The sequence below is a fragment of the Phycodurus eques genome, chromosome 3 (genome assembly GCF_024500275.1).
Source record: "Phycodurus eques isolate BA_2022a chromosome 3, UOR_Pequ_1.1, whole genome shotgun sequence".
Lineage (NCBI taxonomy): Eukaryota > Metazoa > Chordata > Actinopteri > Syngnathiformes > Syngnathidae > Phycodurus > Phycodurus eques.
This window is the reverse complement of record NC_084527.1, coordinates 33,661,922-33,689,628: the sequence shown is the minus strand read 5'-3', so window position 1 is coordinate 33,689,628 and position 27,707 is coordinate 33,661,922. Positions and strand designations below refer to the sequence as shown.

Below are 27,707 nucleotides of genomic sequence, written 5' to 3'. Positions count from 1 at the left end.
TGGCTCAGACCTCGTATGATGCACTTGCGCGCTATGGTTCCATGTGGCCTCACGTCATTGCAGAATCCGCTCAACTTGTGGATGGAGCTGAGGTTGGGAGACTCAAGTCCAGCCCACTCGACTCCCGGAGCCATTCTCGCCAGACCTCCGTCACATTCCACGCTCTTTACCCTCACAGGTGAGTCCACCTTTGATATATTCGTGTGGCACTTTACATATCGCAGGCTAGAGAACGTTGACGTGCTCCAGTACCAAACTACAAAGCTTAACATAACTGTGTGCATACGATACAATGAGCACCCTTTAAAAAAAAAAATTCAGCAGTTGTAAAAGCTCTTGACTCAAATTTGCTTTTTTTAAATTCAATAACACAACTAAAGATGGGGAGACCCCTGTAATAACAGAACACTATATAAACGTTTCATGTGCAATGTAACAATTGCATTACATTTGTCCAAAGTGTGCACGTTCTTCAATGAAATATACAGTGGGTACGGAAAGTATCATTGAAGTAAAAAAAAAAAATGTCCCTCATTAATGTACACACAGCACAAAAAAAGAACGTTAATTGTTGACATTTTTGCGGATTTATGACAAAAGAAAAACTGAAATATCACACAAAGAGCCAGAAGTATTCAGACCCTTTGCCGTGACACTCATATTTTGAAGTCGGGTGCTGTCCATTTCTTCTGATCATCCTTGAGATGGTTCCACACCTTCAGTGGAGTCCGGCTGTGTTTGATGATACTGATCGGACTTGATTCGGAAAGCCACACACCCGTCTATCTATACAAGACCTTACAGCTCACAGTGCATGTCAGAGCAAATGAGAATCACGAGGTCAAAGGGACTGCCTGAAGAGCTCCGAGGCAGGATTGTGGCGAGGCACAGATCTGGCCAAGGTTACAGAAAAATTGCTCCTGGACTTAAAGGTTCCTAAGAGCATGGTGGCTTCCATAATCCTTAAATGGAAGACGTTTGGGACGAGCGGAACCCTTCCTAGAGCCTGGCCAAACTGAGCAATCGGGGGAGAAGAGCCCAAAGATCACTGTGGCTGAACTCCAGAGATGCAGTCGGCGGTTTCAACAGGCACATGCACACATAGTAATGAAGTGGTGCTCAAGCACCTTCCCTTCCACCGACCACATTCCCACACTCCGAAAATGATGGACCAGAAATAACACAAGTTACCAAGCAATGGGTGTAGCTTGGCCCCTTGTCTCCTGTTTGTAAAAAGCTAATGAACATATTATTTTGCGTTTCTGTTGCAGAAAATAATTATCCAATAATTACCTCTTTTGAAGAATGTATCTCCCCCCAACCGACTGTCCTGAAAAACTGAATGAAAACGGTGGCGAATCACACAGTGGGTTAGCGGGGGCAACGCATAGCCTATACGATCTCAAGGCACGACTTTAATCGATTCAGATGTTGTTTCTCAATAGTTTCTTTTTATATAGCGTATGGAAAATTGTACTTGATTCCTTTCTCAAAGAGTATTTTGGTTCTCCTATTCTGGTTTTCGACAGTCCTCTCCCACCATGTTGACCCATCTGTTCCGTATTCACGGCCTTGTGGTGGCCTCCCATCCTTGGGAGGTCATCGTGGGCACTGTCACCCTCACGGTCTGTATGATGTCCATGAATATGTTCACTGGGAATGACCAGATCTGTGGCTGGAACTTTGACTGCCCCAAAACAGATGAGGTGAGTCCATGCAAATTTTGCATCCATCCAATTCTCCGCACCGCCTATCCGCACGAGGGTTGCGGGCGTGCTGGCGCCTCTCCCAGCAATCTACCTGAAAATATCAAACACTGCGGCAGCACATTATTCATTTCTGCCATTTAGGGGGGCAGCACTGAAACAATTGTGAACGCTTAGTCCGGAGGAGACACTGACGCCTACCCACCGTATGGATTTGAAGATGAACTTGTTGAATGGAGTTATGACAATTTGATGTGCTACAACAAAGCCCTATATCCTTCCCCCACATTCAACGATTAGCCTCAAAAGCTTTTTGTTCCAAGTCATCCATTTGTATGATACAGCAGAATGTGAACATCTTCATGTTCTTTTTGAGCGCTGTATAACAATTGCTCTTTCATTCTTTGAATAGCAAATTCTGAGCAGTGACATCATCATCCTGACCATCACACGCTGCATTGCCATCGTCTACATTTACTTCCAGTTCCAGAGCTTAAGACAACTGGGATCCAAATATATTTTAGGTAGGAAAGTTGTTGATATTCAGGGTTTCGCGCTGCCCGTTTGCCACTTCGCCAGTGGGTAATTAATTATGGGAAATCAATTCGTCAATATACGACTGCGATGGAACGTTATTCTTTTTGCAATTCAATAGTGTAATAAAGATTTGTTATTCATACAAATTCATCGGAACATTTAGTCCTAGCCTACAGAAAAGAGTTGTCGAGTTGTTGGCTATATCCAATGTTGTGCTGGTCATACTTAGGGTTGGGCATCGTGTGAATTTGAGCGATTCTGGTCCCGATTCCGGTTCCGAACGATTCTCGATTACGATTCTTTTAGGGGGCTGGGTCAAAAAAGTTTGCATGGTTTAAATAGAGGTTGTCCAAAGTATTCTTAGCAGCCAGCCAGCAGCATAAACTAAAATGAACATTTGACTCAGGGCTCTTGAAAACCAGTATCAATATCAAACCTATGAACTAAAAGGCAATGTGTGTGGAACTAACCCAATTGATCTAATATGAATTCATTATAGTTTCAGGTAAAAGGGAAATAGAGCATTGTTAAAAGAGTTACACTCAACTGTTTTATCACGTCAAATGGTTTATATGTTTAAGTTTTACCTTGACTTCCTGTTTAAAGCATGTAGCCTATAATTTTGAAGGTTACGCATCGGAACTCGACATTTTGGCACGGAAAATAACGCCACACGATACCGGTAAAAACGAAAGTAAAACAAGACACAAGGACAAGAGTAATGATTGGAGCCAGAGGTAAAACGTTGATTCCTTTACCGACCTACTGATGAGACACAAGGTTCGTGTCTGTGATACTGTGAGACACTGTTTTTGTGAATTTTGTCTCAATTCACTGTGACGTAAAGTTGCCAGTTTGACCACTGGTGAAGTGATAGCTCGATATTAAGCTCTTAATGCGACTGCTTTTACACTGAACAAAAATATATACGCAACACTTTTGTTTTTGCTCCCATTTTTCACGAGCGCGACTCCAAGATCTAAAACCTTTTCGACATACGCAAAAGGTCATTTCCCTCCAATATTGTTCACAAATCTGTCTAAATCTGTGCGAGTGGGCATTTCTCCTTTGTCGAGATCATCCATCCCACCTCACAGGTGTGGCATAGCAAGATGCTGATTAGACAGCATGATTATTGCACAGGTGTGCCTATGGATTTTCTCGACAAAGTAAAAATGCTCACTCATGCGGATTTGTGAACAATATTGGAGGGAAATGGCCTTTTCATGCTGTTTAACCACATTGGCTGAGAGGTTTCACGACCCAGTGCCAACCCCGACATCACACAGGAGGATGATAACTAAAATGAGTTCTGCATTGGATATTTAACTCCATTATTATCCATTCTTTTCAGGAATTGCAGGACTTTTCACAATTTTTTCCAGCTTCGTATTCAGCACAGTGGTCATCCACTTCCTTGATAAAGAGCTAACCGGCCTGAAGTAAGTTTATATATATATATATATATATATACACACACACACTACGATCACTCTCACCATTTGAGAAACTTCAGAGGTTAATGATTGTTCTGGCGCGTGTTCCAGTGAGGCTCTACCTTTCTTTCTACTTCTGATCGACCTCTCCAAAGCATGTGCTCTTGCCAAGTTTGCGCTAAGCTCCAGTTCCCAGGTACAAAACATGCAGTGGAACCCATATAAAATGAAGGACTGATTGATTTTTTTGGGGGGGATTTCACTTTTCACTTTTTTCCCCCCAGGAAGAGGTGAGGGAGAATATTGCTCGAGGTATGGCAGTACTGGGACCTACGTTCACCTTAGATGCCCTGGTGGAGTGCTTAGTGATCGGTGTGGGAACTATGTCAGGTAGCGTTATTTAGTTTTTCTTCATTTTCATGTTAGACTATGTGCGGAGAAGAAATGAGGCATAATTAAGGACTCGCAATTGACAACTGGTGTTACGTAATTTGCTTCGGAATCATCGTGTGTTATCAGTCTGGGATGGGTGGCTTGAGGCTTTTAAGTGTATAAGGAGTCAGGAGTAAAAAAAAACACCAAGAAAGCCGTTTATTCTGTGAATCTAATTTTTTTTCAACATTTCAAATCGTAAAATACTTGGCTACTTTGTGTATTTCAGGTGTTCGACAGTTAGAAATAATGTGCTGCTTTGGCTGTATGTCTATTTTGGCCAACTATTTTGTCTTCATGACATTCTTCCCTGCATGTGTGTCACTGGTGCTCGAGGTAAGAGTTGACTTTAGCTCAGTAGTAGTACTCAAAGAGTTTCCAGTTCTATTTATGATAGCTGTGTTTTCTTGCAGCTGTCCCGTGAGAGTCAGGTAGGCCATCCAATTTGGCAGCTGAGCCACTTCTCTCAGGTGCTGGAGGAAGAGCAGGATAACAAACCGAATCCCGTTACCCAGAGAGTCAAAATAATTATGGTAACACCTCTCCCGCATCCTTATTTTGTTGCGTTTTATTTACTGTCCCTTGTGTGTTTTTTGTCTTCATTCTGAGAATGTACGCGACGTGTTGTGTATCTCCTTTTTCTGTAGTCTCTGGGACTTGTTATGGTGCACGCTCACAGTAGGTGGATTGCTGAGCCCCTGTTGTTCAGTGCTACAGCGGGAATTCAACAGAACGGCATGGCGGAAGAACACCCGTCCCCCAGGAGAATCGAGCCAGACATACCTCTGTGGCACTTTTACCTCACCCGGTACGTGGTCATCGACATTCCTCTGTCAAACAACACACCAGGACGAAAATCAACGTTTCTCCGTCAACAACAGTGTTTCATGAGTGTGTGTTCAAATTATTGGCAAAAAACAACCTTGTTGGTAATTTAGCTTTTAGTGATGGAAATTGAGATTTGGCTCCATCACATTCTTGTCACACACAAGTTATTTTATTTTATTTTATTTTAGTGAAGCTTTTGTCACAAAACAAAATAAAAACAATTAAGATGACATCACAAATGTAAACCAAATAGATTCTTGTTTGTCACTACAGCACACATTGGCCTACAAATTTGGCTAGAACACTGCAGAAAGAACCGTAGTTGTCTTGCCGACGTTTGCTTGCTTTGTTATGTGGTACGTGTTTGCTAAATGACTCGGCGAGGGTTTTACGAGTTGTGCAGATTTACTTATCTATTCTTTAGCAGTAGTCATGCTTGTGGCAAAAGACTCGTCTTTTACGTATTCCTCATACTCAGGATTGGGAGGGTTACTTAAGGAACGTATTCCAATACAGTTACCTACGCTGAAGGGGATATGTGATGTCATGATAACATAATTGGTAACAGTGTTGTAGCGTATATTGGTTTGGATAAAAACATTTCCGGTTTAGCGTGATTTTAAGTTTCAGTTAATATTTGCAATGTGGCATTTGTGTTGTGTAGGTTGAAACATCTCATCCAGTTCAGTTGACCAACAGATTTGACATCAGACATACAAATTTGCAGAAATACAATCACTAGTGGCGCTGTTGTGATGGTAACACTGGGAACGTTCATACAAAGTTCAAAATGTAAAAATATCATGCAACATTCAAATTCGGTGAAGATTGTGATTAGTTCTTCCGGAGTTGCAGTAGCTTTCCACCGCCTGTGGGTGTCGCGAGTGCTCCTTCCATTTTCCCAGACAGACGGAACAAATGTCACTGTGTCTTCATGGGGAGCCACCGAACAGCGGGTTTCTCACCTTCTTGCTCATCAAGACAGTGTCCCAAAAAAAGAAGTATTTGTTAGTGAGACTTCAGGCTTAGCGTGAAAGTTAATTAACTTAGCGTCTGAGTGAGAAACCAGTTGTCCGTGTCTCAGGTTTGAGGAGCTCCTTCGGACTGGCTGGTAATTCATTTCGCATCCGTGTGCGAAGTTAAATCTCCCCTGCTTCTCCTTTGATAAGTAGACCTGGCTTTCCTTCGATGTCTTGCGTACGCAGACCGGCTCAGGCGGGGCAGCCGCGGCAGGACAGCGCACAGTTTTCTTTGCAAATAAATCCTTCAGTGCATATACGATTGGGGCAGCACCATCAATTCTCCATTCTCTTCATTTCACTTTTGAACTGGCCGCATTTGGGAAGCCAGCATGTACATCGAGTGGCCTAGGTCTCCACAATTAATCGAATTTTAATCGTGGTCGCGTCAACGTCAAAATAAAAGTTTAAAATGGAATTGATGTCCAATGTCGTCATATACGGAGCTTTTATTTTGAAGTTTTTTGGGTACATTCATGTTCTATTCTTATCGATCATTTCTTATTTAAAGATTCATTTTGCACTGAAAACTGTGACATATTCATTCATTCTCCGTACCGCTCATCCTCACTAGGGTCGCGGGCGTGGTGGAGCCTATCCCACTCTGGGCGAGCGGCGGGGTACACCCTGATCTGGTCGCCAGCCAATCGCAGGGCACATATAAAGAAATAACCATTCGTACTCAAATTCACACCTATGGGCAATTTAGACTCTTCAATTAACCTACTATGCCTGTTTTGGGGAATTGGGAGGAAACCGCAGTACCCGGAGAAAACCCACTCAGGTAAGATAAGACCATGGAAACTCCACACAGGCGAGGCCAGATTTAAACCCGCGACCTCAGAACTGTGAGGCAGACTGGTTGCAGGGCGTGTACTCATGCCATCTGCGCCATGCCGCCCACAATATGTACGTAACACGTTATCTCAAGAAATATCTGCGAGTGTTTACATGCACAAATGATCACCTCGACAACATTCCAAGGAAATACATTCCCTTGAGCTCAATTGCATATGTTTGTGTGTTTTCAAAATATATATATCGCGTCTTTGAAGCGATGAACAAAAGTGCGCGACAAAAATGCTTTTGGCTGAAACAATGTTTTCCGACAGAATGATCACCATGGATATTGAGCAGGTGGTCTGCCTGGCCTTGGCTCTGCTGCTGGCCATCAAGTACATCTTTTTTGAACAAGCGGAGATGGAATCTACGCTATCGATAAGGAACCCCGTCACGATGTCCGCAGCGCCCCTTGCTGCGCGACAGGCCAACAAAACTTGCTGCACGAAGGAGCTTGATCTCCTCCGACGCCGTGCGCGCTTTCCTGGTTTGCCTCCCACCACGCCAGCCAACAGGAAAGAAATGGGTATGTCTGTCCTCAGTTGCAATCGTGTCGCACTTTTTTGATCGGGATTGTACGCTCGCAAAAAAAATCCAGATTATCGAGACCAAATTAGCACAATTATTGGTAATATGACAATATCACTCAAATGGATGTTCACGTAAAAACCATGTTCGATGTAAGCAAATACAAAATCTAAAATATGTCCAAAATCATATTTGCTTTTTGACAATAGAAATTGTAAAGAGCAACGACTTAAGTGAATTTCTGTGAAGACCGCGCAAAATGTACTTGAAATGACAAATGTGTTTTATTTATTTATTTATTTTACTTCGTACAAAAACAGGTAAGTGCTTTAACAAAATGCAATTACAGGTGTATAATTTCCAGCTGACTGTCGAAAAGCTCCTCGCTCAGGGGTGTCAAACATACGACCGGTGGGCCAAAACCATCCCGCTCAGGGGTCCAATCCAGCCTGCAGGATGAATTTGAAAGCGATCAAATAGTGTAGCGATCCTGAAGTTATGCTTGGTCATTCACAAGGAGGGGTGACCATCTCCCAGTCTGACTGCATCGACAATAACACAACATCGCTAGTTGCTTTTTAGTTTTTAAGAAAGATTTGCTCGTGAGGCCTGGATGCTCGTTCTACGACAAAGTTTTCTAAGTTGGCAACGCTGCCTAACCAGCTTAAAGAAAACAAAACAAGATAAACAACCCATTATGCTCAATACGGTACCAGTGATAATTCAAATTTGAATATGTAACGAACCTTTATCATAGTTTGTCAGTCAAATTTGAATCCCAATTCTTCAAACTTCACTTTTGATCATTGCTTCTCTAGATGAGGTTATCCGGCCCGTGCTTGTTCCCGTGACTGATTCTGGTTCAAGTCATGTCTTCATTCTTGGTGAACGAGAGGAAGAGATCAAATCTGAAATCACAGAGCCGCACCTCCCCTCGAAGCCGAGAGGCCTCGTTGAATGTGTGGCCGTTCTCAAAAATCCAGAGGTAAGACGCTACTGCTTAGATTCAAACCCAAGGTAGTGGTGGCAAATCTTTTCAGAGTATTAGGATAGCTATAATTATAATCATCATCATATGTTCGCCGGGGCGACCGAGCGATGCACCCGTTCTCTAAGGGAGAGCCCGGACACCCTGCGGAGGAAACTCATTTCGGCCGCTCGTATCCGGGATCTTGTTCTTGTTCTAATTAGCAGGCCACGCTCACACAATGGTGAGAGGGTATCAGAAAATATTGGAATATAGCAACAACCGACTGTATCTACACAAAAAAGGATAGTCCCACAGGTTTAATATACACATAAGGGCTGCACAATTTCTCATATTTTTGATCATAATTATTATGTTATTATATTGACTCAATGATTGCCAAGACAACCTGAACTAAGCAAAATAAAAAGTGATTTAGGACGTGGTAACAAATTATATCAGGCAGCCATACGTGTTTATTTCGATTATTTATTTATTTTAAAGTCATATCATTGCAATATTGTTTTTCTTCATGTTGTGCAGGCCAAATACACACTTGAATATTATTAGTGAATGATGTGGTGTCTGTCTCCTGATGATGCCAGGATGGGGCATAAACCATTCATTCATATTAATTTAGTATCAGAGTCAGCCTAAAGGCAGTACCAGGTTGATTTTCGACCTGATAACATTATCAATAAGCAGGTTGACAAATACAGCAAACATCTGTTCATGAGTGGCGCAAATTTTGGACTCTGAAATGTGGCGAGCTAACACAAAGCTAGAGACGTTGTGCCATTAGCAAACAAACTAACTTTAGCCAAGTAAGCATATTCTCCTAAACTATCACAAAAAAAAAAAAAAAAAAAAAAAGGATGTCCCAACAAATGTACATGAAGCAGAAAGAACGCTTAAAGCGCACCGCAAGGGAAGACTGGACGCGTGGACGAGAAAGATGAATGAAATCAAAGCTTGGATGAATGATGGTGGAAGTGTTGATCATGTTAATGAGTGCTTGAAGTCATTTCATGAAGCTGTGGTGGAATTTCGCGCTGTTCACAGGTCAGTGCAAAGGCTCTTATCAGAGGAGGAAAAAGAAGAGTATAATGTGGACTGGTACGAGCAGAGGTTGAGGGATGTCAAAATGTGGTAAAGAGGACAAAGTCTTGAGTCTCACGACAGTATTTCCAACGTGTCTGAAAGGACGAAAGGATCCAAGGCTTCCTCAGCATCCTCCCAAGGATGCATGATGTTCAAGATGCAGTCCAAAGACCACGATCACTCGGAGCATAATAACGCAATAGAAATTAGCCATGCCGCCAACCATGGAGATGCCAGTATTTGATGGTGATCCGCTTGAATACAAGTCATTTTTTCGAGCTTTCAATCATCTAATCGAAGATAAAACAAGCAGCGGTCAGGATAGGCTTTAGTTTCTTGAGCAGTACACCACGGGTCAGCCCAAAAGTGTGTCCGTGCGCTTAGAACTAGTAAGGGAAGCAGCTTTGCCACTATTGGGGCAACTGATGTCAACAGCAGTGCCCCGCCACTCTCAGATACAGTACAAGACTGCGCACTCAAACGGCAGCCACCAGGGGGCAGTCCTGTCTCTTCATTTTCAGAATCAGAATCATCTTTATTTGCCAAGTATGTCCAAAACACACAAGGAATTTGTCTCCGGTAGTTGGAGCCGCTCTAGTACAACAGACAGTCAATTTACAGAACACTTTGGGGACATAAAGACATTGACAAAAAACAATTGTGCAAAAAGATGCAGAGTCCTCTAGCACTTAGAGCAGTTCGAACGACTAATATTGCAATAGACCGGTTAATGACCATTGTGCAAGGGGCGCTGAGACTTCAAGGAGTGTATGCGGTTTAAAGTGACGAGTAGTGCGATCATCTGGGACAATGTTGGTTGTGCAAATGTTACAGATACTCCTCAATCAGTGTGCAAATGGAGCAGATGCTACTCTGGCATGAGTGGCCAGTATATGCAAATAGTGCAGCATGGCGAGACAACTACAGTGAGTGCGCGAGTAATACATCATTGGCCCCACAGAAATGTGACAACGAACTCAAGTCAAAAAATTGCCAGCTTGCTGTAATGGAATTATAGGTTAAGTGTATAAGAAGTTGATCGCAAGAGGGAAGAAGCTGTTGGAATGTCTACTAGTTCTAGTTTGCATTGATCGGTAGCGCCTACCTGAGGTAAGGAGCTGGAAGAGCTGGTGACCGGGTTGCGGAAGGTCTGAGAGGATTTTGCACGCCCTTGTCTTAGTTCTGGCAGGGTCCAAGTCCTCAAGGGTGGGTTGGGGGGTACCGACAATCCTTTCAGCAGTTTTGATTGTCCGTTGCAGTCGGAGTTTGTCCTTTTTTGTAGCAGCACCAAACCAGACTGTGATGGAAGAACACAGGACTGATTCGATGACCGCTGTGTAGAACTGTCTCAGCAGCTCCGGTGGCAGGCCGTGCTTTCTCAGAAGCCGCAGGAAGTACATCCTCTGCTGGGCCTTTTTGAGGACGGAGTTGATAGCCCACTTCAGGTCCTGAGAGATTGTAATTCCCAGGAACTTGAAGGTCTCGACGGTTGACACAAGGCAGCTGGAGAACGTGAGGGGCAGCTGTGGTGAAGGATGCCTCCTGAAGTCCACGATCATCTCTACCGTCTTGAGCGTGTTCAGCTCCAGGTTGTGTCGGCCGCACCACAGTTCCAGCCGCTCCGCTTCCTGTCGATATGCAGACTCGCCACCGTCCTTGATGAGGCCGATGACAGTGGTGTCATCTGCAAACTTCAGGAGTTTGACAGTCGGGTTCGCTGAGGTGCAGTCGTTCGTGTAGAGAGAGAAGAGCAGCGGAGAGAGGACACAACCTTGCGGCGCACCGGTGCTGATGCTGCGTGTGGATGAGGTGGCCTCCCCCAGCCTGACCTGCTGTGTCCTGCCCGTCAGAAAGCTGTAAATCCACTGGCAGATGGCAGGTGAGACGCTGAGCTGGAGAAGCTTGGTTGAAAGGAGTTCAGGGATGATGGTGTTGAACGCTGAGCTGAAGTCCACGAACAGGATCCTCGCGTAGGTCCCTGCACTGTAGAGGTGTTCTAGGATGAAGTGCAGTCCCATGTTGACTGCATCATCTGCAGACCTGTTCGCTTGGTAGGCAAACTGCAGGGGGTCCAGCAAGGGACCTGTGACACTCTTGAGGTGGTCCAGCACGAGACCTTCAAAGGACTTCATGACGACAGATGTCAAAGCGACAGGCCTGTAGTCATTCAGAACCGAGATTGGAGGTTTCTTGGGGACTGGAATGATGGTGGAGCGTTTGAAGCAGGATGGAACTTCGCACATTTCCAAAGATCTGTTAAAGATCTGAGTGAAGACTGGAGCGAGCTGGTCCGCGCAGACTTTGAGGCAGGATGGGGACACATGGTCCGGCCCTGCCGCTTTGTTAATCTTCTGTTGTTTGAAGATGCGTCTCACATCCTGTTCATGGATGGTTAACGCAGAAGTCAGAGGTGTGGTTGTGGTCGCGGGTGCGGCCGGGTGGGTGTGTGGAGTGAAACTGTCCTTTTCAAATCTGCAATAGAAGGTATTCAAGTCGTTGGCTCGTGTGCTATTGTTCTCAGCTTGGGGGGATCGGCGCTTGTAATTAGTCAGCGATTGGAATGCACGCCAGACTGATTTAGAGTCGTTTGCGCTAAACTGTTTTTCCAACTTAGCTGCATAGATCCTCTTTGCAATGTTAATTTCTTTAGTAAGATGGTTTCTAGCTCGATTATATATATATATATATATATATATATATATATATATATATATATATATGGCTGTATTTTTTCATTTTTATTTTTGGATGAATGTTTTTTTTTTGATGACTATTTTGGGAAAAACCCGCGAAGCACTGAAGCCGCAAAACTTGAAGCGCAAAGTGGCGAGGGAACACTATATACTGTAGGTAGTTCCAGGCATCTTTTATCTTATTTGCAAAATGTACAAACTATTTACTACTTAGATTTTATAGATTTTCAGAAGATAATGTACTTGTCATATTAGTTGGGTCCTATTGAAATTGTTCTCGCTGTGTTGGTTCACTGTGCTGCTTGTTAAACAAATGAACAAATCACACTATTGTTATTTATTTTTTATAAAGGAAGAACATTTGAGATATTGTTTTTTGTTCTCATCATGTTCTAAATCTCATTCAATTATAACAAATGGTCAAATGTTGTGTCCAGTCCAGTATGTAAGAACGAACAACCAAATCAATGGAAATTGTTGCGGGCATGATTGGAAACAGATTGGGTTATTAGTAGGCTTTACAAGATCAGTATTATTGGGGCCGATCACCAATCAGCGAGTTTAAAAAAACGATAACCGATCCGATCACAAGATGGAGCAATCTGTCTATCAAAATGACTTGTTCATTTACTGTATATACTTGTGTACTGTATACTGAGTATCTTAAAAAATACCTGCTATTCAGGTTATTTATTCTAATTAGTCAGGTCAAACCAACATTACAACATGACAGAAATAATATGGGTGCTAACTTATTGTAATTAAATTACTTTGTTGTAATTAAATTACTTCACACACACCGAAATTTTAGAGCATGATTCGACATAACGCTGGCATGTTTACGTACCACCGTTAGTGCTAGCACTAGCTTGCTAGGCTACATAACGTTTTGTTGCCTGCTTGCAAGGTGTATCGTATTAAAGGTACGTGAACAAACCTCAAGCAATCTTTGAATGAAAATCCTCTCCCAACCACCGGTGATCACCAGCACACGTTTTCCCCCCATTTTGTTCTTATAATACACACGACGTGATCCGTTGTTGTTGTCGCCATGGTAACGAGTGTATCCGGTCGCGTTTGAGTTGACAAGATAAAGCCCAGTGATCGTAAAAGATGGGACGCAGTGGTATCGGAATACAATTGCAGTAATCTGACATAGTGCAATCAGGAAAGACCAAATTTGTTTTGTAGTCTGATCCAGGTATTACGTGTTGTCTGTCCCACACAGCCGACGTTTTTTTAAAAATAACTTTATTGGCGGTCTGATATTTACAGTACTACGTCTAAAGACAAGGATAAAAATAAACCAGCTTTTGGAATATAATATACTGCACACGATGGCGATGCGGAGTAAATGTCTTGCGGAGCCCATCAATGGCGTCATTGATCGTATCGGCGAATTATGACAAAGCCGATCAGCATAAAATGCTAATTATCAGCCGATACCGATCAAGCCAATCAGATTGGTGTAAAGTCTAATTATTAGACAACTTTTATGGCCCATACACTGTATGAATGAGAGGGGTGGTGGGAGAAGAGTGAGGCTACAGGGAGAAGAGATAGCCAGGGTGGAGGATTTTAAATACTTGGGGTCAACCGTCCAGAGCAATGGTGAGTGTGGTCAGGAAGTGAAGAAACGAGTCCAAGCAGGTTGGAACGGGTGGCGGAAGGTGTCAGGTATGTTATGTGACAGAAGAGTCTCTGCTAGGATGAAGGGCAAAGTTTATAAAACAGTGGTGAGGCCAGCCATGATGTACGGATTAGAGACAATGGCACTAAAGAGACAACAGGAAGCAGAGCTGGAGGTGGCGGAAATGAAGATGTTCAGGTTCGCTCTTGGAGTGACCAGGTTGGATAAAATTACAAATGAGCTCATCAGAGGGACAGCCAAGGTTTAATGTTTTGGAGACAAAGTTAGAGAGAGCAGACTTCGATGGTTTGGACACATCCAGAGGAGAAATAGTGAGTATATTGGTAGAAGGATGATGAGGATGGAGTTGCCACGCAAGAGAGCTAGATGAAGACCAAAGAGAAGGTTGATGGATGTCGTGAGGGAAGACATGAGGGCAGAGAGGAGCATGCAGGAGATAGGCTTACATGGAAAAGGATGACACGCTGTGGCGACCCCTAAAGGGACAAGCCGAAAGGAAAAGAAGTAGAAGAAGAAGAAGGCATTAGCAGCATAACTTGATCATGTCAATACACTAATATTCAGTTCAGTTCAATTTAGCCATGGAAGATTTAGTGGTAGCCTAAGTGGACATATATACAGGTAGCAAATGTGAAGCTAAGTAGGAGGTGAAAACTTCCAGATAGGTATTTGTTATTATTCTTCACAATTAAAATTCCTGAAACCACAATCTGTCACTGAATGCACAACTTCTGACATCTGATCTTGAGACCCTTGACGCGACCCATTTTTTTGCAGCAAGGGCCTGGTTTCCTGAGTGATGCTGAGGTGATGATGCTGGTCAACTCTAAACACATTCCTGCTTACAAACTGGAGACCATCATGGAGAGGCCTGAGCGAGGTGTAGCCATACGGAGACAAATGATATCAGCAAAGCTTCCCTCTCCCTCTGCACTCTCGTCATTGCCATTCACTGATTACGACTACTCCAAGGTGAGGTCAGGTCATTCACATGCAATCAACACAAGTCGTCATTACTGCATATTTTACAAAGCTGTGAATGTGCTCTCCAGGTTGTAGGCACCTGCTGTGAGAATGTGATTGGATATATGCCTGTGCCGGTGGGTGTGGCTGGGCCACTACATCTGGATGGGACGCAGTTCCAAGTTCCTATGGCAACTACGGAGGGATGCCTTGTAGCTAGCACCAATCGGGGATGTCGGGCAATTGCGGTGAATTTTGTAGTTTTGAAAGTGCCAACAGGTATTGCTGTTATCATCTTGTGTGTATCTGAATGGCTCTGTCTTCTGTACTCTTTAGCTTGGAGGTGGAGCCAGGAGTCGCATCCTGGCTGACAGCATGACCCGAGGACCTGTGGTGAGGCTGCCTTCTGCCTGCCAGGCTGCTGAGGTTAAAGCTTGGCTCGACAGCAGATATGGTTTCCAGGCCATCAAAGAAGCCTTTGACAACACCAGCAGGTAAACTGTGACCACGCTTGTTGACATTTACATGCGTGGTCCACATGTTGTGTTTGCCATGATAAGTGATTGACGTTGTGGCAGGTTTGCTCGGCTCCAGAAGCTGCTGGTTGGTCTGGCTGGAAGAAACCTGTACATTCGTTTTCATTCTAAGACGGGGGATGCAATGGGAATGAATATGATCTCAAAGGTAATTGTCAAATAAGTGTGTGAGAGTCATTATGACAGTGTCAATCACATTTTGTCCCTGACATTTCTAGAGCAGTATGCCATGAAACATGAACAAAGTGTACCACACATACTGAAAGTGTGTCCTATCCTGCTGCAGGGTACAGAGCAGGCTTTGAACAAACTTCAGCAGCACTTTCCAGAGCTGGATGTTTTGGCTGTCAGTGGAAACTACTGTACAGATAAGAAACCATCTGCAGTCAACTGGATAGAAGGCAGAGGAAAATCAGCCGTCTGTGAGGCCACCATCCCTGCTAATGTAGTCAGAGAGGTAGGTTTAAGTGCACCTTGTTTACGAGACATTTTGTGTGTGGTAAATTAGCCCCTTCAGGGACATACAGTAATGGCCACTCCTCACCAAATTGGGACCCTGGGCGAAATTCTATTTGGAGGACCCCTGGCCCACCTCTCCCCATCCCTATTTTGAGTGGGGTACCAGACCTTTACTACCAGACCGGTAGTAAAAAATGTATAGCATAATTCAGACTGTTAAAACTGTTAGTTTCCCAAAAAGAACACAAAGTATTGAGGCTGTTCTTTCCTAAAAAGAAAAGATCAGTGCCAAGAAATAAAATTTCTTGCAGTTATAGTTGTAGATAGTTATAGTAGAGTAATAGAGACCATTGAAGCACTTTTGTTTGTTTTTTTGAGGCCATGCACCAATATTACTGTACAGTACAAAATTATTATTTTGAAGGGTTGTTTGTGTCCTAAAATGCCAATTACAGAGCAAAGTTTAACACGCCTCTGCAACATCGCGTGGTCCTTGGGGACAGTGCCTCTGGATTGGCAGGCTGGGGTGGTGGTCCCCCTTTTTAAGAAGGGGGATCACACTCCTCAGCCTTTCTGGTAAGGTCTATTCAGGGGTGCTGGAGAGGAGGGTCCGTCGGGAAGTTGAATCTCAAATTCAGGAGGAGCCATGTGGTTTTCGTCCTGGCCTTGGAACAGTAGACCAGCTCTACACTCTTAGCAGGGTCCTCGAGGGTGCATGGGAGATCGCCCAACCAGTCTACATGTGTTTTGTGGACTTCGAGAAGGTGTTCGACCGTGTCCTGTGGGGATTGCTTCGGGAGTATGGGGTACCAAACCCCCTGATACGGGCTGTTCAGTCCCTGTACGAGCGGAGTCAGAGTTTGGTCCGCATATCCGGCAGTAAGTCGGACTCGTTTCCGGTGAGGGTTGGACTGCGCCAAGGCTGCCCTTTGTCACCGATTCTGTTCATAACAGAATTCCTAGGCGCACCCGAGGCGTAGAGGGGGTCCGGTTTAGTGGGCTCAGAATTGCATCTCTGCTTTTTGCAGATGATGTGGTTCTGTTGGCTTCATCAAGCCGTGATCTCCAACTCTCACTGGAGCGGTTCGCAGCAGTGTGTGAAGCGGCTGGGATGAAAATGAGCACCTCCAAATCTGAGACCATGGTCCTGAGTCGGATAAGGGTGGAGTGCCCTCTCCGGGTCGGGGATGAGATCCTGCCCCAAGTGGAGGAGTTCAAGTATCTTTGGGTCTTGTTCATGAGTGAGGGAAGAATAGAACGGGAGACCGACAGGTGTATCGGTGCAGCGTCTGCAGTGATACGAACTTTGTATCGATCCGTTGTGGTAAAGAAGGAGCTAAGCCGAAAGGCGAAGCGCTCGATTTACCGGTCGATCTACGTTCCTACCCTCACCTATGGTCACGAGCTTCGGGTCGTGACCCAAAGAACGAGATCCCGGATATGAGCGGCCGAAATGAGTTTCCTCCGCAGGATGTCCGGGCTCTCCTTTAGAGATAGGGTGAGAAGCTCGGTCATCCGGGAGGATCTCAGAGTAGAGCCGCTGCTCCTCCACATTGAGAGGAGCCAGATGAGGTGGCTGGGGCATCTGATTCGGATGCCTCCCGTACGCCTCCCTGGTGAGGTGTTCCGGGCACGTCCCACCAGGATGACCCAGGACACGCTGGAGAGACTACATCCTTTGGCTGGCCTGAGAACGCCTCGGGATCCCCCCGAAGAGCTGGATGAAGTGGCTGGGGAGAGGGAAGTCTGGGTGTCCTTGCTAAAGCTACTGCCCGACCCGAACTCGGATAAGCGGTAGAAAATGGATGGATGGATGGATGGAATTTGATAGTTGACCAAAAAACTGTAGAGAAAACGGTGCAGCAGCTGAAACCATCATCGAGCTGTCTTGACGCAATACCATCTGACTTGTTCAAAGCTATTGCTAAGTCTGTGTCAGCTGATTTGCAGCAAATCAATTGCTCACTTCAGTCAGGCGAGTTTCCTAAATCTCTTAAAGTAGCCGCCATTAAGCCTCTTCTAAAAAATAGATCCCTGGACGCTTCCATGTTAGCAAGCGATAGACCCATCTCAAATCTCCCTTCATTGGCCAAGATTGTTGAGAAAGTTATATTTAATCAACTCAGCAATGTCTTGAACTTAAATTGCCTTTTTGACAAATTTCAATCAGGTTTCCGAACTCATTACTCATGAAATGATATAAGGTTGACTACTGACTCAGGAAATGTGTCAATTCTTATTTATATATATATATATATATATATATATATATATAATATATATATATATATATATATATTCTTCTGCGAGTTGTTTGATTTTCGTCTCCAATTTCCATTCTAATTTTTGTTCTTGTATTTTCTTGGAGGAAATGATTTTGCCTCTAATTGTAGCTTTTCTTGTTTCCCAAAGTAAGAATGGGGATATAGTTGTGGAATCATTCATGTCGAAAGAATCTTTCTATTCCTTATAAATATATCGAACTCTGAATCTTTCAGTAGAGAAGTATTAAAGCGCCAGGTTGGAGGAGGTATCATGTTTTTATCAATTCTAAGGCAGAGCTAAATTGGAGCATGATCGCTGATTATTATTGCATGTATTTTGGATTCTCGAGAAGGATAAACTTAAAACTGTGATATTAATTTTTACCATTTAAACAGCTCCAAGGTGTCGTTATAAAAGGTCTTTGGTCTTTGGAGTATGTGCTGGTTAACAATGTAAGCTAACATGAATCAGTGCCAACACTGCACCTCTGCTTACCTTTTGGCTCTGACATTATCAGTGCTTCTATCTGTATGTAGGTTTTATCACAGTTTTTTGGGGTGTTTACTTACCTTGAGCACTGTATCATAGGTTTTGAAGACCTCGACAGAAGCTCTGGTGGAGGTGAACATCAATAAAAACCTTGTGGGCTCGGCTATGGCAGGCAGCATCGGTGGATTTAACGCACATGCAGCGAACCTGGTAGCAGCCATATACATTGCCTGTGGACAGGTAATACTAATGAGATCATATCGCCGCTCATTCCAATTGCATTCCTTGCTTCATAGTGTGTGTGCACCACAGGATCCTGCCCAGTCAGTGAGCAGCAGTAACTGCATCACCCTGATGGAGGTTTCAGGCCCAACAGCTGAAGACCTTTACATCAGCTGCACCATGCCCTCAATAGAGCTCGGCACTGTAGGTGGTGGAACAAACCTGCTTCCCCAGCAAGCTTGCCTCCAGGTATCAGATGATCAGAAGCACGACGATGATATAGAATTTTGGGCAGCTCAAATTGCCATTTTATCACTTGAAATTATTTTCAGATTGTTTTCGTTCAAGAAAATGTCATTTTTAATTGACATTATTTGGCCAATTTAGTCGTTAAAAATCTTGAGTCAGGAAATTTGTGCGTGTCCAGATGCTGGGCGTACAGGGGCCCAGTGAGGCTTGTCCAGGGGAGAATGCCAGGCAGCTCGCCAAGGTGGTGTGTGCCACTGTGCTGGCTGGAGAGCTGTCACTCATGGCTGCTCTGGCAGCTGGCCACCTGGTCAAGAGTCACATGACGCATAACAGGTAGGTGTTTTGTTTTGGGTTTTTTTTTCATATGGGTAGTTAACAGCTGACATTTAAAGGTTTTTAGTTGTACAGTGAGTGGTGCCTTGAGATAAAAGTGACCCGATTTCGGAGATTTTGAGATACGAGCCGTCGTTTGGCCAATTTCTTTCTTTGACCTGCGAGCGCAGACTTGAGATACGAGTTTACTGTCAAACTAAACATAATACTAGAAGTACACGTACACTGAACAAAAATATAAACGCAACACTTTTGGTTTTGCTCCCATTTTTCGTGATCTAAAACTTTTTCTACATACACAAAAGGCCATTTCCCTCAAATCTGTCTAAATCTGTGTTAGTGAGCATTTTTCCTTTGTTGAGCTAATCCATCCCACCTCACAGGTGTGGCATATTAAGATGCTGATTAGACAGCATGATTATTGCACAGGTGTGCCATAAAATGGACGGATGTATATGAAGGTAAGAGTAAAATGGCAGAAGTTAAAGTAAATTTACTCCATCATAAACGTAATGATGAATGTGTAAAGACCAAAGTATAGTTTTAAAGTAAGTGCAAACCGTAGGCCATCCCAAACCCGGATAAATGCAGAGGGTTGCGTCAGCAATGGCATCCGGGTTAGAACTTGGACAAACAAATATGAGTGTACATCCAAAGAATTACATACTGGATCGGTCGTGGCCAGTGTTAACAACATCCGGCAGCGGCCCCGGTGGAAACTCAGCTACTGTGGGTCGAAGATAAAAGGAGAGGTGGAAAGTGGGTTATTAGACAGAAAGAGAAGAGGGAAAAAAACAGAGCCTAGAACTGAATGTGGGGACTTTGAATGTTGGGACTATGACAGGAAAAGCTTGGAGTTGGTTGACATGAGTTGGTTAGGAGAAAGGTAGATACGTGGTCTGCAATTGGCTGGCAACTAGTTCAGGGTGTACCCCGCCTCTTGCCCAGAGTCAGCTGGGATAGGCTCCAGCACGCCCGCAACCCAATTGAGGAGAAGCGGAAGGGAAAATTGATGGATGGATAGATATATTGTGTGTCCAGGAGAGCAGGTGCAAAGGCAGTAAGGCGAGGAGCTTAGGGGCAGGGTTCAAATGATTTTACCATAGTTTAGATGGGAAGAGAAAGGGAGTCTGAGTTATTTTAAAGGAAGAGTTACCATATTTTCCACACCATAAGGCGCACCGGATTGTAAGGCGCAGTTTCAGTCCATCCATCCATCCAATATATATGACCATCCAAATCTAATCCGAGGTCGAGTTGCGGAGCAATAGCTTTAGCAGGGACGCCCAGACTTTCCTCTCTCCAGCCACTTCATTCAACTCTTCCGGGGGGATCCCGAGGCGTTCACAGGCCAGCCGAAGGATGTAGTCTCTCCAGCGTGTCCTGGGTCGTCCCCGGGATCTCCTCCCGGTGGGGACGTGCCCGGAACACTTCACCGGGGAGGCGTCCGGGAGGTATCCGAATCAGATGCCCCAGCCACCTCATCTGGCTCCTCTCAATATGGAGGAGCAGCGGCTCGACTCTGAGGTCCTCCCGGATGACAGAGCTTCTCACCCTATCTGTAAGGGAGAGCCCGGACACCCTGCGGAGGACACTCATTTCAGCCGCTTGTATCCGGGATCTTTTTCTTTTGGTCACAACCCACAGCTCGTGACCATCGGTGAGGGTAGGAACGTAGATCGACCGGTAAATCGAGCGCTTCGCCTTTCGGCTTAGCTCCTTCTTTACCACAACGGATCGATACAAAGTTCGTATCACTGCAGACGCTGCACCGATACACCTGTCGGTCTCCCGTTCTATTCTTCCCTCACTCATGAACAAGACCCCAAGATACTTGAACTCCTCCACTTGGGGCAGGATCCCTGCCTGCCAGAGAGGTGACATTCCACGTCCCTCGAGCCAGCTTCTGTAGCTGGGGATCGGATCGCCAAGGTACCCACCTTTGATCACCGCCCAGCTCGCGCTGCACCCGACGCGTATGGCCCCTCCCACAGGTGGTGAGCCCATGGGAAGGGGGACCCACGTTACCCTTTAGGGCTGTGCCCGGCTAGGCCTCATGGGTGCCCACTTCGAGCCCCACCTCCAGGCCTGGCTCAAGAGGGGGGCCCCGGTGGCCCGCGTCCAGGCAAGGGAAACCTGAGTCCATTTTTTGTCGTCGTCATAAGGGGCATTTGAGCCGTGCTTTGTCTGGTCCCTCACCTAGGACCAGTTTGCCATGGGCATAAAGCCCCAGACAACTTAGCTCCTAGGATCATCGGGACGCACAAACCCCTCCACCACGATAAGGTGACGGCTCAAGGAGGGGGGCAGTCTCAATTATAGGGTCTATTTCTGTACTTAAGCCATACATAAGGCACACTGTATTATTCGGCGCATGCTAAAACAATGTAACAGAAACAGAACAGTGAGTTTGGTTGAACTTTATTTTACTACGTATTTAAAAATACACACATTATTTTTTGATACATTTTTTGTCACAAATCCATCGAAGTCCTCATCTTCTGTATCTGAATTGAACAGCTGGGCAATTTCTCCATCAAACATGCCGGGTTCCCTCTCATCATTATCTGAGTCAGTCTCATTGCTGGGTGGCTGTTCAGCAACGATGCCGGCTTTCGTTATAGCTTGGACAGCAGTCGCCTAGGTATCCACAATCCATTCACATGTGGTGGCGTAACTCGCCCGGCGCTGCTTCCCAGACTTAGTACAGGTATGTTCGCCGTCTCTCCTCCATCGCTCCCACGCCGCTCACAACTTCACTTTGAACGCCCTGTTTACACCAATGTCCAGCGGTTGGAGTTGTTAATCCTCCCGGCCATTTTCGGGGGTCCTTAGCCAAAAAAATTTTGTTTTGCAGCATACCCGTAGAACAATATACCTACCGGAGCCGTGGCGGAGGTAATCGTACGTACTGTTCGTAGCTTTGCGTAATGTACTCTAATTGGTTTATCGCTGCCAGCGTACATAGTGTACGTATTACGTCCCTATGTCGGCGGGAAATGGTCCGACAGTCAATCAAGTGGTGCGCTTACCAAAATCGCACAACAACATTTTTACAGATTTTGGAACTCATTGCACACATAAGGCGCAACGGGTTAGAAGGCCCACCGTCGATTTTTGAGAAAATTAAAGGATTTTAAGTGCGCCTTATAGTGCGGAAAATACGGTAGCTAAGAATGTCTTGGAGGTGAAAAGAGTGTCAGATCGAGTGATGAGGTTGAAACTTGAAATTAACGGTGTTATGTATAATGTAATTAGTGGCTATGCCCCACAGGTAGGATGTGACCAAGAGATGAAAAATAAATTCTGAAATGAGCTAAATGAAGTAGTTCTGAGCATCTCAGACAGAGAGAGTCATGATTTGAGCAGATTGTAATGGACATGTTAGTGAAGGAAACAGTAGTGATGAAGAAGTGACTGTTACGTTCTGCACACAGGAAAGGAACTTGGAGGGACAGGTGGTGGTAGACCTTGCAGGCAGGAACATAGAGTGACCTACAAGAGCGTAGGTAGAAGCACGCAGGTGGATTACATCTTGTGCAGACGATATAATCTGAAGGAGGTTACCGACTACCGGTAGTGGTAGGCGAGAGTGTGGGGAGACTACATAGGGGATAGTGGTGTGTAAAATAACTCTGGGGGTGGGGAGGAAGATTAAGAAGACAAAGGCAGAGCAGAGAACCATGTGGTGGAAGCTGAGAAAGGAAGCATGTGTCAAGAGTGAGTGTCTTTTTGAGAAGAAGTGAGACAGGCTCTTGGTGAACATGAGGAGCTTCCGGAAGAATGGAACACTACAGCCAAGGTGATCAGAGAGACGGGCAGGAGAGTATTTGGTGTATCTTCTGGTAGCAAATGGGTGAAGGAGACTTAGTGGTGGAACCTCAAAGTACAGGAAATCATACAAGAGGTTAGTTAAGAAGATGTGGGACACTGAGAGGGCCAAGGAGAGGAGACAATAATACATGGAAATGTGACGTAGGGCAAAGGAAGAGGTGACAAAGACCAAACAAGAGACAGATGATGACATATATGCCAGGTTGGACACTAAAGCAGGAGAGAAAGATCTATACAGGTTGGCCAGAGTGATAGAGATGGGAAACAGCAGGTTGGTGTGATTAGGGAAAAATATTTAAATGTGTTGACTGGTGCCAATAGTGGTTGGACAGATGGAAAGAATACTTTGCAGAGTTAATGAATGAGGAAAATGAGAGAGAAGAAAGAGTAGAAGAGGTAAGTGTGGTGGACCAGGAAGTGGCCATGATTAGTAAGGGGGAAGTTAGAAAGGCATTAAAGAGGATGAAAAATGGAAAGGCAGTTGGCCCTGATGACATTCCTGTGGAGGTATGGAAGCATCAAAGAGAGGTGGCTGTGAAGTTTTTGACCAGCTTGTTCAACATAATTGTAGCGGGTGAGAATATGCCTGAGGAACTGAGGAAAGGTGTGCTGGTGCCAATTTTTTAAGAACAAAGGTGATGTGTAGAGCTGTGGGAACTATAGAGGAATAAAGTTGATGAGCCACACAATGAAGTTATGGGAAAGAGTAGTGGAGGCTAGACTCAGGGCAGAAGTGAGTATTTGCGAGCAACAGTATGGTTTCATGCCTCGAAAGAGTACCACAGATGCATTATTTGCCTTGAGGATGTTGTTGGAAAATTACAGAGAAGGTCAGAAGGAGCTACATTGTGTCTTTGTAGATCTAGAGAAAGCATATGACAGAGTACCCAGAGAGGAACTGTGGTACTGCATGCAAAAGTCTGGTGTGACAGAGAAGTATGTTGGAATAGTACAGGACATGTACGAGGGCAGCAGAACAGCGGTGAGGTTAGCTGTAGGTGCGACAGAGGAGTTTCAGGTGGAGGTGTTGCTGCATCAGGGATCAGCCCTGAGCCCCTTCCTGTTTGAAGTGTGGATGGATAAGATGACAGATGAGGTTAGACTGGAATCCCAGTGGACCATAATGTTCACAGATGACATTGTGATCTGCAGTGAAAGCAGGGAGCAGGTGGAGGAACAGTTAGAAAGATGGAGGCGTGCACTGGAAAGTAGAGAAATGAAGATTAGCCAAAGTAAGACAGAATATATGTGCATGAATGAGACGGGTGGTGAGTGTGGTAAGGAAGCGAAGAAACTGGTCCAAGCAGGTTGGAACGGGTGGAGGAAGGTGTCAGGTGTGTTATGTGACAGAAGAGTCTCTGCTAGGATGAAGGGCAAAGTTTAGAAAACAGTGGTGAGGCCAGCCATGATGTACGGATTAGAGACAGTGGCACTGAAGAGACAACAGGAAGCAGAGCTGGAGGTGGCGGAAATGAAGATGTTGAGGTTCGCTCTCGGAGTGACCAGGTTGGATACAATTAGAAATGAGCTCGTCAGAGGGACAGCCAAGGTTCGATGTTTTGGAGACAAATTTAGAGAGAGCAGACTTCAATGGTTTGGACACGTCCAGAGGAGAGAGATAGTGAGTATATTGGTAGAAGGATGATGAGGATGGAGCTGCCAGGCAAGAGAGCTAGAGGAAGACCAAAGAGAAGGTTGATGGATGTCGTGAGGGAAGACATGAGGGCAGTTGGTGTTGGAGAGGAGGATGAGATCGGCTTACATGGAAAAGGATGACGCGCTGTGTCTACCCCTAGCCAAACAAGCTGAAAGGAAAAGAAGATTAGTTTCCCCCCAAAAGTGAAACTCCTTTCCTGTAGTGACCCTGAAAAAGAAAAGTGGCTCAACTTACCCCAGTCTCCCCACTCACAGTCATATATTCACGTCCTCTGCAGGGAGCTAAGACAACAGTATATCCGTCTTCTGTCTTATACTACCCCCACGTAGCTTCGGCGGACACACCAGAAGGAGCAGCAAAATGGCTATTCAATAGATGCAATGTGTAACAATAACTGTTTAATGAATTCCTTTTTCATTTGAATTCATGAATTTGGTTGGTTAGAATTTAAAGAAAGGCTGCAGACTTTTGAAAGGTAGGACACATCTTGGATCAAAACAGGTTGCTTTAATCTATTTGTTGTGCTGTTATTAATGTTTTTGGGATGTGGGAGGATTCTGGAGTGCCTGTAGAAAACCCACACAGGCATGGGGAGAACATGCAAAGTCCACACAGGCGGGGCCGTGATTTGAAACCGTGATTTGAACCCCAGTCCTCAGAACTGTGAGGCGGGTGTGCTAACCAGTCGCTCACCGTGCCGCTGGAAAATACATTGTCCAAAAAAATGTTTTTATTAAAAAACTAAACGCCTAATGAGAGAAAGAGCAATTGATAACATAAAAATATTGTCCAAACAGTATAAAAACTAGAGTAACAACTGTAATAAAAATCTGCAATATAAATCCAATGGTGAAGAGCTTGTAACTCTTGATTTGAGAGTGATTGTTTAGAGAAAGTACATCACAAGGCATCAACTAGCTAAATCCTAAACTTATTATAAAGGTGATGTTTAAAAAAATTGAATTCTGTCTTTAGATCCAAGGTGGACCTCCAAGAGAGTGTGGGAACCTGCACCAAGCAAGCATCCTGAGAGCATGAAGGCACCATTGCTCCCCTCCGTGAGCCCTGAATCAGTTAGGCACTGAAATGATTGCAGACTTTGTGTTTTCAAAACAACAAGTATTTAGTCTGCTCACGCTGCGTTCTGTTTCTCTTCAACCATGTCCACCGTTTTTTTTCCCCCATGTGAATTGAGGTCTTGTAAAATCATGGAACAATAAATGCACATCGTTAACTAAATTAATTTTTAGCATTTATTTTGAGATGCATAAAGACTGCCGCACACCGAGCGACACGGCTGAATCCGACTGAACTGTCGTGGTTTGGCAACTGTTTCCATAAGTGGCCAAAAAGTCTGCCGCTGGTTTTGCTGCAATTCAAAATTTGAATCGTCAGCGCGCACCGTCGCAACTTATAGCCAATCAAATGCACATAAGCGTTCACTCACGCCAGAAATACATTTCTGGGTTTTAATCGCGCAAGACAACCCTCATTTTTATGCAATGGTCTTGTCCAATCGGGTTCGACGGCATCGTGCAGTGTGCAGCAGGCCTGAGGCACTTAAAATAAATATTCTCTTAAATGCTGTGTTTAAAATGGGAGTTTGGCTGGAAGAGCTTTGCAGTGGGTTGTGAGTTCCATCTGTGACTTCGTAAGTGATGTACCAGGAACTGGTGCCAGCATCTGTGGAATTTGTGATCCTCCCTGCTACCGTTAAGGCTTCATGGGAGAGTGGAATCTCGACAAAACGGACCGTCTGGACTGAACAATGTGTCCAAAAATAGTTTCCATTTGTCACTTAAACTGCTGTTGACAATCTGTCAATTCTAGAATTGGCCACTGTTGTTAACTGGCGCTGTGGTGCAATGCAAGCAGCGAATGGGACTGACATATTTCCAGGTCACGGGAAAAAAATAGCTCCAGTTCCAAAAGACTTGCCTCCTGTGCCTACATGGCGGCCATGTTGAATGTGGGGCAGTGACGTGGCGGCCATGTCGTGATGGATATATCAATTGTCTATTGGACATAGACTCACGGCGCAGAGAGAGAGCGGCATGTCGGCAGTGTGAACTCTGAGGAGTACAAACAAAAGTCTCTGGAGTCTGGAACATGCAATTGTTGATACAGTAATTTTTTGTTGTTGTTTTTTGTTTTTTTGTCAAGCCATTCGCGCCTTTGGCAACGGATTTGGAACTAGGAAGCACATTAATTCCTGGCGGCTCATGAAAGCGACTCACCTATCATGAGTACACTACATCAACAGTGTCAACATGACCAAGCACACCTGCGTGGTAAATTTGGATAACATCTGAAACTTAAAACATTCACACAGCTGATTTTGATAGGTGGATGTGTGGGTGGCTGTCTCTTAACATGCCCAGCGATGGACTGACAACCAGTCCAGAGTGTATGAAGTCAGTTGGGATAGGCTCCAGCTTTCTTGTGACACTGACGAGGAGAACAAGCAACAAAGAGATGGATGGATGGTGTCGTGGCGGCACTTGCAACTCGACTCACCACTGATATGATTTCATATTTGGGGAAACAATGTCAGGAATTTTGTCATGGTCTGTGTTTTGGTTTGGGTTGCGTTTAGTTTTGTTCCATGTTTGTCGTGTGCTCATTTAGTTACTGTGTCCACCTGCTCTCGTCTACCTTCTGCCTTGTGTCGACCAATCAGCTCTCACCAGCCACTCGTGTCTTGTCCAGGTGTTCCTTATTGTCTCGTCAATCTGTTTGTATTTAGTTCCCTGGTTTCTTTCAGTTCTTTTCGGTTCATTGTCATTTTCAGGTGTCATTTTCTCTATCTGTGCCACGTCTTAGTTACCAAGTCATGTTTTGTTTCCAGTTTTAGGTTTGTTCAAGTGTTTCTTTGTTACTTTGATGATCTGTTGTGGGACTTTGTTTAGTTTGCTTTTTCCATGTTCGCCTTTTTTTGGGAATTAAATATAATTTTTTGAGA

The 27,707-nt window shown here is 44.7% G+C and overlaps 1 protein-coding gene across 1 annotated transcript; it reads left to right on the top strand.

The window, feature by feature from the left end:
- The first annotated feature begins 80 nt into the window (after positions 1 to 80).
- Positions 81 to 27,707, top strand: LOC133400465 (3-hydroxy-3-methylglutaryl-coenzyme A reductase-like). Its single transcript, XM_061673176.1, has 20 exons — positions 81 to 178; positions 1,530 to 1,706; positions 2,119 to 2,230; positions 3,598 to 3,685; positions 3,791 to 3,875; positions 3,964 to 4,069; positions 4,341 to 4,447; positions 4,525 to 4,644; positions 4,759 to 4,919; positions 7,071 to 7,324; positions 8,145 to 8,311; positions 14,516 to 14,710; positions 14,791 to 14,949; positions 15,038 to 15,195; positions 15,280 to 15,385; positions 15,524 to 15,694; positions 18,550 to 18,690; positions 18,763 to 18,921; positions 19,100 to 19,254; positions 25,721 to 27,707. The coding sequence occupies exons 2-20, from the start codon at positions 1,542 to 1,544 to the stop codon at positions 25,773 to 25,775; spliced, it is 2,664 nt and encodes an 887-aa protein (XP_061529160.1). The 5' UTR covers positions 81 to 178; positions 1,530 to 1,541; the 3' UTR covers positions 25,776 to 27,707.